Genomic DNA, 12,389 nt, shown 5'->3' on the forward strand with positions numbered 1-12,389 from the left:
CATCAATTGAGGACTAAATGTGTTACAACCATACAAAGGAATATTAATCGGCCATAAAAAGGAATGACATAGTGATACATGTTACAACATGGATGAACCTTGAAAATACTATGCTAAGTGAAAGAAGGCACTCACAAAATAGCACATGGTATATGATTCCATTTACATGAAATGCCCATAATGGGCAAATAGAGACAGAAAGCAGATTATTGGTTGCCAGCGACTTGGGGGATGGGGCAGGGAGAGGGGGAATGACTGCTGATACAGCATTTCTTTTGGGGGTGATGAAAACGTTCTGAAATTAGCTAGTGGTGAGGTGGTCCAAACTTGTGAATATACTAGAACCCACTAAATTGTATACTCTAAAAGAGTGAATTTTATGGTATGTGAATTATATCTCAATAAAGCTGTATTACAAAAAAGAAAAAAAAAAGCCACAGAAACCATCCTCACCTCAGAACAGGAAGTACCAAATGGAGGTTGGGGACAGGTGTCAAGAAGCCCGAGGGAGTCCCTCAGCTCGGTACAGTCCACTGTGTGCTGAGAGCAGACAGATCTGCGTGTGGCAGCACTGTGGTCAGAATGAACGACTAACCACAACCCCCCACTCTTTTCCTCACTCAAAAGGCTGCAGTGGTGCGTGTATCAGAATAATAGCATATATCCTAACTTACCTGCTCTAAGAATAAATGATTTCATACCTTATTATTAGAAAATAGTTGTTGAAAAAACACCTCTCATCTGATCACCAAGGCTGATGATATGGAAAGTGATTCACGAGCATTTTGGACAAGGAGTGAACCAAAATATATTCTTAAATTCCTCCACTGAAAACAAACCTTGGGTCAGTAAGGGAAGAGGGAAGTCTTAAAGTTCCCCAGAGCTAAAATAATTAATAACAACAACAACAACAAACGCTAACATTTGCCAAGTAATTACTATGTGGCAGGCACTGCTCTAATGCTTTACAAGTATTAACTCAGTTAACCCTCACAATAACCCTACAGGCTAGGTGCTTATTAACCCATTTTACAGATGAGGATACTGAGTTAACTAACTAGTCCAAGGTTATATGGAGGCAGTCTGGCTCCAGAGTCTGCACTCTCAGCAGTGCCACTTCCAGGCGTCTCTTCTGGGATGACCACCACGGAGGGGTGGTAGTTCGGGCATGAAATTAGACTTGTGTACCACACAGCAATTGGCCAACAGCTCCAGGCCACCTGCTTGACATCTTCCAGGGACCACAAACCACTTCCTTCAGCACATGGGCAGGCATTTCTACCCTCCTCTGGCTAGAGGCTCACTGCCCTTGTGTGAATCCTACTCCACAGCAAAGGGAGCAACCAGTTTGCAGACAGGGAGACTGGAAGCTAAGCCAATTAGAGACCTATAGGCTTTTGAGAAAGTAAACCGCAAGGTGCCTGTGTTAAGAGTCAGAAGGCACATCTTCAAGGATAAGCAGAGGGTGCAGGTGAAGAAATGATGTTCACATGTGTGTGGGGAAGTGAGCCCTTGCATGCCCTACTGATGGGAATGTGAACTGATAAAGCTGTTTTGGGGAGCAACTTGGCACTACCGGCCCCAAATTCCAAATGTACATACCCTGGAAGCCCACAGTCCCCAGTTCCACTTCTAGGAACCTAGCAAACTGCAGAAAGAAATAAGTGCAACAATGTTCACTGCAGCACAGCTTGAAATGGCAATACCTTGGACACAATGTACGTTCATTTATGGAGGGGTAGTCAAATAAATCATGGTCTAAAGCAATTACAGGCATTAAAAAAAATCAGAGGCATATATGCGATATGAAAAAAGTCTACAATATATTAAGGTTTTAAAAAAAGGTGCATGTTGTTAAAGTACTACATATAAATTATCCCATTTTTGCTTTAAAAACAAATAAAAGAAAATAAAGAACACTACCCATACCAACAACTTTATTTTATATGTGTGTGGAGGTAAGTTTATACATAGGAGTTATATTACTACGTCTATAAATTTGCAGCATAAGCAGAAAACCCAAAAATACACAACCACAAACTCTCACTTTTTCCTCTAAGTATTTTTGTATTTCTCTATTATTTACCATTGTTATGAGCGTGTGTTATTTTTGTGTAATTAAAAACTGATGTGAAAAGGTAAAAGGTACCTCAAAGCCCAAAGAAAGGCAGCAATCGGGTCTAAGAAAGGGACTGGAGAGACAGCCAGATTGGTCCTTATGAGAAATCAGGCCGGTGCAGGTTTTCCGCTCCCAGCTCCCACCCACAGCAACAGCAGCAAGGGGATTTGCATAATTAAAGACAAGGGACTCAAGAAAAAAAGAAAGAAGTACACAGGATCAACTTCTCACACAGTTTGACTCTATATTCAAGTCCCAAAGAGCTACCGTGCTCCAACATCCCAGTGTAGAAAGCCAAATATTAACTTTCTCTCCCAAATAAACCACAAAACTGTAAATCCGATAATAAACTAAGCTATGGTGTTTTTCATTGTGTCTGTGTTTGGTTGGGTTTTGATATGATTGGAGTGAAACTGCCAGGTGGAATTTTAGATGAGGAAGATTAATTTTTAAACGGCGAACAAAAAGTAGTATGTACAATTTTGAAAAATATGATTATTTTCTCCATGCACCACGCGTGTCTCTGATCTGCAAGAATGTGTAACAAAACAGTGTTACAATGTAAGATCTGTCTTGCTCCATATTTAAAAATCAAAACAGAAATGTTTTGATAACTTCACTCTAGGATCCACCGTTCCAAACCACAAATATTCTTGTAACGTCTTACATTCACTCTCATCTCTTCCAAAACAAGTTTAAATTCTTTAAAACACCTAAGATCGTGAATCAAAACTGAGCCGTGGCTCTATGAGGGTGATGACGGCACCAGGAACAGAAGATATACAGCTCATCTGCTTTCCCACAGAAAAAAGTATGGAAAGATGAAAACCAAAAGTAAATAAATCCAGCTATGGGAATGTAGCTGAGTAAGCGAAAGTATCCCCAAAACCCCAAAAACCCCATCCAGGCAAGACTGACAAGTCTTTAATTCCTACACTGGGAAAGCCCGGAATTGTATCAACAAGCTGCAGAATTCAATAGGATGAGACTTGTTTCCCTTTTCTTTACCTCCCATGTTGCAATGTTCTGGATTTATTTGTATTTCTTTGTTTGTGGTTTCCACATTTGCATGTGGGTTTTTGGCCAGACTTTGCTCCACCTAGTGGAACTTCAAAGGATGGGCCAAAAGGGAGGTGCCCACTGGCAGACCTCAGCCTGACTGTTGTATGCGGCTGAGTGGACAGGTCACCAAGACCCGCTGTTGCCATTACCTGTCACCCAGTGGCTGCTCTGTCTGTGCGGTTATAGTGGGATCGGTGGCCCCAGCAGGGCCCACAGTTGGGGTGGTAGGGCAAGGAATGAACCCACCTGGTCATTGCTCCACCTGGTCCTGATGGTCCCTCAAACGTCAGTCCAGCAACTTAAGGCAAGAAAGAAAGAGGCCCTCAGGTGTATGGATGGCCAGGCATTCAAAAGGCTGTTGGAATTCTGAATCCAAAGCCATCTAACTTACCCACAGCACCCACAGAGTAGCCAGCTTGTGCCCAGCACCCACAGATGAGGGGCATCCTGGACCTGGAAGAGAGGGCTCTCCTCCAGACACAGCTCTGGTAAGGTCCAGGACTGTCAGCTTCCCTCGTGGCGACCTGAGAACATCTAACAGTTTCTGCAGGCTGAGCGTGTGTGAGAACAAACTAACATTCATGAGGCCGAAAATGAGAGGAGAGCCAAGATCCGGAATGAGGAAAGGAAAAAATTCTAAGAACATGACTCAGTTCAGATTGGTGGTGGGACCATGGAGGACACAGAAAAAGAAAGTGACTGGCCATCAGGCTTTCACTGGGACGAAAACAAACGTTCTTAAAGTGAAACCACAAAGGCAGACCAAAGTGAGAGGAAAGAAGGTTTAAGATGGGGTGACTTAGGGAGGCTCACCTGCTTACTGAACCACAGACTAAAAAAATGTGCTTTTGTCAAAATAGTTGATGTTGGCTGACGATGATGAGCTGACTGGTAACACATGTCAACAAATCTGAGCGACATCAGGATTCAGGACACTAAAGCTTTAAACTGTCCCACCTGAAATTTGTCGTCAAGAGGTTATTTCACACACATCTTTTCATAGGAAGGCTGATCTCAAATCCCACGATACTGGGCAGGAGCTGGTAAGGGGATAGCAGGTACCACACAAGGGTTTCTCCACCTTGGCGCTACCGACATTTTGGGGAGGACCATTCTTTGTTGTGGGGGACTACCCTGAGGACATTTAGCAGCACCCCTGGCCTTCATACAACAGATGCCAGTAGTGCTCCTGAGTTACGACAATCAAAAATGTTTCCAGGGCCTCCCTGGTGGCGCAGTGGTTAAGAGTCCGCCTGCCGATGCAGGGGATACGGGTTCGTGCCCCGGTCTGGGAGGATCCCATATGCCGCGGAGCGGCTGGGCCCGTGAGCCATGGCCGCTGGGCCTGCGCATCCGGAGCCTGCGCATCCGGAGCCTGTGCTCCGCAACGGGAGAGGCCACAACAGTGAGAGGCCCGCATACCGCAAAAAGAAAAAAAGAAAAAAAAAAAAAATGTTTCCAGACACGGACAAATGTCCTCAGGCAGGGGCAAAATTGTCTCCAATTGAGAACCACTATTCTACATAGGTTCACCATGAAGAGTTACCTACATAGGTAAAAGATCACAGGGACAAACCTAAACTCAGATATAGAACAGAATCAAGGAAGTCACTTCCAAACTCCCCAGATCTCAGTTTCTGAACCTTGTTTGAGAGTTGACACTAACTTACCAACCACAATGCACTTTTGAGGACCACCAATAAGAACAGCAGTGATAAGTATTATTATATTTAATAACCATGAAGTATATTCCAAAAGCTTTACATATATATCTTTTCAGGTCCCAACAAACCTATAAAGTACGTGCTACTTTTATTTGTTTCTTTCTTTCTTTATTTATTTAGGCTGCGTTGGGTCTTCATTGCTGTGTTCAGGCTTTCTCTAGTTGCAGCGAGTGGGTGCTACTCTCTGTTGCGGTGCATCAGGCTTCTCTAGGTGGTGGCTTCTCTTGCTGCGGAGCACGGGTTATAGGTGTGCGGGCTTCAGTATTTGTGGCATGTGGGCTCTGTAGTTGTGGCTCACGGGCTCTAGAGCACAGGCTCAGTAGTTGTGGTGCACGGGCTCAGTTGCTCCGCGGCATGTGGGATCTTCGCAGACCAGGGCGCGAACCCATGTCCCCTGCATTGGCAGGTGGATTCATTTTTTTTTTTTTTTTTTTGCGGTACGCGGGCCTCTCACTGTTGTGGCCTCTCCCATTGCGGAGCACAGGCTCTGGACGCGCAGGCTCAACAGCCATGGCTCACGGGCCTAGCCGCTCTGCGGCCTGTGGGATCTTCCCGGATCGGGGCACGAACCCATGTCCCCTGCATCAGCAGGCGGACTCGCAACAACTGCGCCACCAGGGAAGCCCGCAGGTGGATTCTTAACCACTGTGCCAACAGGGAAGTCCCTAAAGTACGTACTATTATTATTCCCATTTTATAGATGAGGAAACTGGGGCACAAAGAGGTTAAAGTAACTTGCTTAAGGATAGTAAGTGGAAGAATCAAGTTTGGAACTCAGGTAATCTGCCCCCAGAGCCCATGACCTCACCACTACATTAGACTATATTCCACCTCCACAATGGAAAACTGTTAGATCTGCATTGTCTAACAGGTAGTCAGTAGTCACATGTAGCTATTTACTTTAAATTAAAAACTGAATATCATACCATTTTGGAAAACAGTCTGGCAGTTCCTCAAAAGGTTACACAAAGAGTTATCATATGACCCAGCAATTCCACCATTAGGTATATATCCAAGAGAAATGAATACATGTGTACACAAAAACTTGTACACACATGTCCATAGCAGCATTATTCACAATAGCCCAAAAGGGAACACAGCTCAAATGTCCATCAACCGATGAATGGATAAATAAAATGTGGTACATTCATGCAACTGAATGTTAATCAGCCATAAAAAGGAATGAAATACTGATACATGCAATGATACACAAATACATCAACATGGAAGAATCTTGAAAACATTATGCTAAGTGAAAGAAGCCAGTTACAAAGGACCACATGGTGTATGATTCCATTTATACACAATGTCCAGAATGGGCAAATCCAAAAAGACAGAAAGTAGATTAGTGATTGTAGGGGCTGGGGGAGGAGGGGGTGTAATGGGGAAGGGCTGCTAATGGCTGTGGGGTTTCTTTGTGGGGTGATGAAAATGTTCTAAAATTAGATACTGGTGATGGTCACACAACGCTCTGACTCACTAAAAAAACATTTTCTGGGCTTCCCTGGTGGCACAGTGGTTGAGAGTCCGCCTGCCGATGCACGGGACACGGGTTCGTGCCCCGGTCCGGGAAGATCCCACATGCCGCAGAGCGGCTGGGCCCATGAGCCATGGCCGCTGAGCCTGCACATCCAGAGGCTGTGCTCCGCAACGGGAGAGGCCACAACAGTGAGAGGGCCGTGTACCGCAAAAAAAAAAACAAACCCATTTTCTGTACACTTTAAGAGGATGAATCTTTTGGCATGTGAATTATAACTCAATGAAGTTGATAAAAAAAATTAAATGCCATTAAAAATTCAGTTCCGGGACTTCCCTGGTGGTCCAGTGGTTAAGAATCCGCCTTCCAAAGCAGGGGACGTGGGTTCAATCCCTGGTTGGGGAACTAAGATCCCACATGCCGAGGGGCTACTACTGAGCCCATGCACCACAACTAGAGAGAAGCCCACGTGCAGCAAGGAAGAGCCCAGCACCGCAACAAAAGATGCTGCATGTTGCAATAAGACCTGACGCAGCCAAAAATTAATTAATTAATTATTTTAAAATTTGGTTCCTTAGTTATCCTAGCCACATTTCAAGGACTCAATAGCCACATGTGGCTACGTGGCTACAAAATGGACAGCATAGATATAGATGATTTCCAACATCACAGGAAGTTCTACTGTCAGCAGTAGAATTTCGACAAACGGATAAAAGCCCTCCTTATCATCTAATTGCAGCTCACCTTTCAAGTCTCAAGCTATTCTCACAGTCCTCTGCACACCCACAGGCAAAGCTTCCACCACAGACTATGTGCCACTTCCAAAAGCTCCATTTTCACTCTTTCATGCCGGAATAAACTTTCCCCCTTCCTAGTCCACAGACATCCTACTTATCCTTATCAACCTTGAAAGCCCAGTCCAAATGCCTCTCCCTCTATGAAACCTTCCCTAAATCCCCACCCTCCCCCAGCCTTAGCCGTTGTTCCCACCGTCCTTTGCTTGCACTTCCATTACAGTGCTGATCCCTCCAGATTACATATCAGTGTATATTATCTGTCTTTCCCACAGGATTATTAGCTCCTTGAGGACAGGGATTCTGCTACTTGTTTGAGGGTTCCCAGTGCCTAGGAATAATAATAGCCTGCTGCAAAGAATGAACATTTTGGTAAATGTTTGTTGGATTCTACTCAAAGGATTTACAGCAACTCATGGTGTTAACTTTAGACAATTGCTCACTTTGGTGTATAAAACAGACTAAGAAAGTGAAAGAAAGAGGGTAAGAATCTGAAAGTCTCATATCCCACTATTCTACAAGGAATGAGGGTGGTCGCAATGAAATGCCATATTTAGGAAAGAAGAGTGGAGCAGGGCTTCTGGACTGAAAACTGGGGCAATGGAGGTGAGTAAAGGTGAGGCGGAAGGGGTATACTATTGGAGGGTGTGGGGGGAAGAAAAAATATCATGAACCAGGGCCCCCTTCCAACTCAAAGTTTTAAGCATGGAAAAGGAAGGGCAAGGACTGCATCTCTACAGATCTGCGCTCAGCCCATCGGCTGGATCACTTTATTGAAAATGACATTTCTCCTAAAACTTTATTTTAAATACTACAGTCAGATTTTTCTGGTTGAATCTAACCAACAAGAGAAAGAAAGAAACTCTACATATCTCCATCATAATTTAACTGGAAGAGACAAATGTCAAGGCCTTACTGTTTGGAGACTCTATTGCTTTTTTTTTTTTTTTTTTTTTTCTTTTTGCGGTATGCGGGCCTCTCACTGCTGTGGCCTCTCTCGTTGCGGAGCACAGGCTCCGGACGCGCAGGCCCAGCGGCCATGGCTCACGGGCCCAGCCGCTCCGCGGCATATGGGATCCTCCCAGACCGGGGCACGAACCCGTATCCCCTGCATCGGCAGGCGGACTCTCAACCACTGCGCCACCAGGGAGGCCCTCTATTGCTTTTTTATTCTTTATGGATTCAAGGAATCACATCTGAGTTGCAATGACCTATAGGAGAATTAAGTCTAAGTTCCTAATCACAGAATGGAGTTAAACTGATGAACTCATTTAGGCCAGGATGGCAAGAAATGACTGTTCCAGTGCAGAGCTGGAACCAGGGAAAGCAAGCTGCCTAATATCATATATTTGATATTAAATGCATGTGTAAAAAAAAAGATTGTATTATGAAAAAGAATATATGTATATACATACATATATTCATATATATAAAACTGGATCACTTTGCTGTACACCAGAAATTAACACATTGTAAATTAACTATACTTTAATTAAAAAAAGAAGACTGGGGGCTTCCCTGGTGGCGCAGTGGTTGAGAGTCCGCCTGCGGATGCAGGGGACGCGGGTACGTGCCCGGGTGCGGGAGGATCCCACATGCCGCGCAGCGGTAGGCCCGTGAGCCATGGCCGCTGAGCCTGCGCGTCCGGAGCCTGTGCTCCGCAACGGGAGAGGCCACAACAGTGAGAGGCCCGCGTACCGCAAAAAAAAAAAAAAAAAAAAAAAAAAAAAAAAGACTGTACTTGATAGAGACATTTCAAGGGAAAAAAATGCAGTGAGGTACCCATACAATTTTCAATACAGACGGAGTACAGAGTCCTCCTCAATTCGGAGCTAGCTAGAAGCCATTGTTGAAATACGGACAGTGAGTACCTGAAGTACACCCTAAGCCAAAATGGTCTCTAAATTTTTTTTTTTCTTCACTTATTTCTGCAAGCCAAAAATCAACAAAAACCGGGCTTCCCTGGTGGCGCAGTGGTTGAGAGTCCGCCTGCCGATGCAGGGGACGCGGGTTCGTGCCCCGGTCCGGAAAGATCCCACATGGCGCGGAGCGGCTAAGCCCGTGAGCCATGGCCGCTGAGCCTGCGCGTCCGGAGCCTATGCTCCCGCAATGGGAGAGGCCACAACAGTGAGAGGCCCGCGTACCGCAAAAAAAAAAATCAACAAAAACCAAAACAAAAACTAAATTGACTAAATTGTGGCGGATTCAGAGTTAATAATTATAGAGTAACTTGCATTCCAAAGGTTAAAATTCAAAACACAATTCTCACTACAGATACTGAGAACTCGGCGAGAGAAAGACACAGGCTATGAGATGGGGTTAGGAGTGTTAGGGGGAAGGGGGTCAGAAGGAGAGAGACTACTGCTTTCAAAAACTTTCCCTTCTCTGCAGGAACTGTAACCACATAATAGCTGCTGGCCAGTGCTAGCATCCATTCAAATGGAACAAAGTACAAAAGCCACCCTGTCCCCCAAGTATCGGAAGTGCCAGAGAAATGATAACAAAACGGTCTGTGACCCACAAGCTGCAATTAGGGCATGACACTGAAGATGCCCTCCCAAACCTCTCTCCACGTCCCAGGCTTCCATGACCTGGGAAGGAAACTCCACTTTCCATCCTTCTTCCTGCTAAAGAAATGGATCTGGTTCCCGCCAGATGCCAACCACTGCTCTCCAATGGGGAGATGTAGTCCACCTCAAAAGGCTCCAAAGCCTGCACCGTTCCTAAATCAACCCCCTAGCAATGTTAATTATTGGTTATTGGAAACAGCCTTTAAAGATACTTACAGAAGGGCCAGGTGCAAAGGAAAAGCAACAGCTTGTTCTATATTTTATTCTCTCAGCATCTATATTTCTTAGCTTTGTAACTTTTCTAATAAAGGAAATTTATTTCTCTTGCCACTTCATGATTTTAACTGAGAAAACAAAGAACCCCAACAAAGCCTAAAACAGAAGAGCCCCAGCCCTAGAAAAAGGAAGGTACTGAGACAGAAAATGAGCTCTATTCCTTTCACATGTTATTTCCAATATACATAAATATATTCTTTGGGAAAAGCAGATGATACGTCCACAGATAAATGAATAAACAAATTATGGAACACAACGGAGTATTATTCAGCCATAAAAAGGAATGAATTACATGCTACAACATGGATAAACCTTGAAAACATTATGCTAAGGGAGAGACACCAGATACAAAAGGTTAAAAAAAAAAAAGCCAGATACAAAAGGTATTGTAAGATTCCATTTATATGAAATAGCCTGAATAGATAAATCCATAGACATGTAAAGCAGACTGGTGGTTGCCAAGGGCTGGGGGAAGGGGGAACAGGGAGGAACTGCTTGTACAGGGTTTTCTCCCCAGGTGATAAAATGTTTTGGAACTAGACAGAGGCGGTGGTTGCTCAATATTGCGAATGCACTAAACACCACTGAATTGTTCACTTTAAAATGGTTAAACGGTTTTAAACAGTTTATGTTATATAAAGTTCATGTCACTTGAAAAATTAATGTTTTAAATAGAGGATACTAATGGGCATAACATGATGCTCATAAACTCCTAGGAAAAAAGATAAGGCTTTTTGCTGGCATTGTGCTTCTACTCTTGACCACAACACAAAGTTCAAGTGCTAAGCTGTATAGAGTCTGCCATCTTGCTCTGTGTGTGTCTGTATATGCCTTTCTGAAAAGACACAGAAGGGAACAGAAACTGAAGAAAATACAATGGTAAAGCTTTGCCAAATGCAAGGAAGAGGAGGGGTGATTCCCCCTACTGCACCTCACCCAACCTGGCGCCAGGAGTAACCCTCCCATTTGGGTTTCGAAATGCCAGCCGGCGCTAAAATCAGCACAAGCCACTTAGCAAGAAAAGCTGGGGTGCTCCATTTGTTGCCCGTATTGGCATCAGCACCACCCTTTGCTCAAAACCCGGAGCTGGCCCAGATCAGCATCAGTGACCGGCTCCCCAGGCCAGCCAGCCTGATAGTAAGAGCTCGTTACAGCTCAAGTGTGCCCTGCTGCTGAGAGGTCCCAGTCTACTTCATCTCACTTGCCTTCCAAGAGTCCTGCCTCCAACACCAGTAAAAATAGGGCCAAGTGGCCCCTAGAACTTTCCCAGGTCCAGCTTGAAATAGATATCCTCTCAGCCAGCCCCTCCTCCCTCTCAGGGCCGCTCAATAACCCACGTACCCCTACCCGCACAGACATACACGCGGCATCGCTGCCTTGGAGACCTGCTCCACTGGAGGACACAAATGCGCCCCACATGACCCCGGTTGCGCCACTATCCAGTTACAGTCATCCCAGCCCACCTGACCTAACTGCCGTCTCAAAGGCCCCTCACTCGCTTGGCACCATGTCTCTGCCACCTCCGTGATACCAAAACCGTCACAGGTGTCCCTCAGCTAAACACCGACGCCCCCTTAGATCCTGTCCACTCCAGGCATGGGTGCCCCTCTCGGGACCCCTCAACTCTTGGCAACAACATTCCTTCAGCCCCCTCCAGCCAGGCCTCGACGCCCCCCAGGCCCCAGCCTAGCCCGGACACCCCCTCCCCCTTACCTGCGGGGGTTCAGCCCTGGCTGACAGGGGGCTGGGCAGCGCCTGGAGGAGCAGGAGCGCCATGCCACCCAGGAGCCTTCTCCTCTCCATCCCCCTCCTGCTCCTGCTCCTCCGCCACGGCGCCGCCACCTCCCTCCTCCTCCCTCTCCTCCTCTTCCCTCTTCTTCCTTCTTCCCTTCTTTTCCTGTTTCACTCTCCCCTCCCGCTTCCGGCTCCGCTCCACTCCGCCCCAGCCCAAACGCCCTCCCAGACACTTGGATGGTTCTCCAATTCCAGCGCTTCATTGGCCCTTGCCCTTCGTCCATTGGTCAAAACAGCTGTCGATCAAATCGAAGTCCCGCCCCCTCATGAAGACGGAAAACCGGAGAAATCCAGCCAATGGAAAGTAGGAGGAAGCCGGGCCATCTTGAGTGCTACGAGGCGGCGTGAATGCGTCCCGCTGCGCAGAGTGGCGGAAGTAGGTCTGATCAGGGGCGGGGCCATCCAAAACGTGGGTTGAAAAGTCTAATTCTGGTGCCACCACCTTGAATGTGGCGGAAGTACTAGATTTCCACAGTTTAGCAAAGAAAAAGAAAGGGGTATGGTAATTCCAAAGGGTGTTGGAAAATAAGTTACTTTTATAAAGTAACCTGGCACTCTTAAAAAAGACAACTG

The 12,389-nt window shown here is 45.8% G+C and overlaps 1 protein-coding gene across 4 annotated transcripts in view; it reads right to left on the bottom strand.

The window, feature by feature from the left end:
* Nucleotides 1–11,914, bottom strand: part of WBP1L (WW domain binding protein 1 like) — a 60,244-nt gene extending 48,330 nt beyond the window's left edge. For 2 of the 4 annotated variants that reach the window (XM_060100150.1, XM_060100173.1), the window contains exon 1: nt 11,736–11,914. In XM_060100150.1, coding sequence (XP_059956133.1) covers nt 11,736–11,825 — 90 coding nt within the window. In that variant the 5' untranslated portion in view covers nt 11,826–11,914. Of the gene's footprint in view, nt 1–3,427; nt 3,480–3,572; nt 3,661–11,735 lie in introns of those variants that run through there. The other 2 variants (XM_060100167.1, XM_060100177.1) reach the window with 2 other exon arrangements.
* Between the last annotated feature and the right edge of the window lie 475 nt (nt 11,915–12,389).

Source organism: Mesoplodon densirostris, chromosome 1 (genome assembly GCF_025265405.1).
Source record: "Mesoplodon densirostris isolate mMesDen1 chromosome 1, mMesDen1 primary haplotype, whole genome shotgun sequence".
NCBI classification, from domain to species: Eukaryota; Metazoa; Chordata; class Mammalia; order Artiodactyla; family Ziphiidae; genus Mesoplodon; species Mesoplodon densirostris.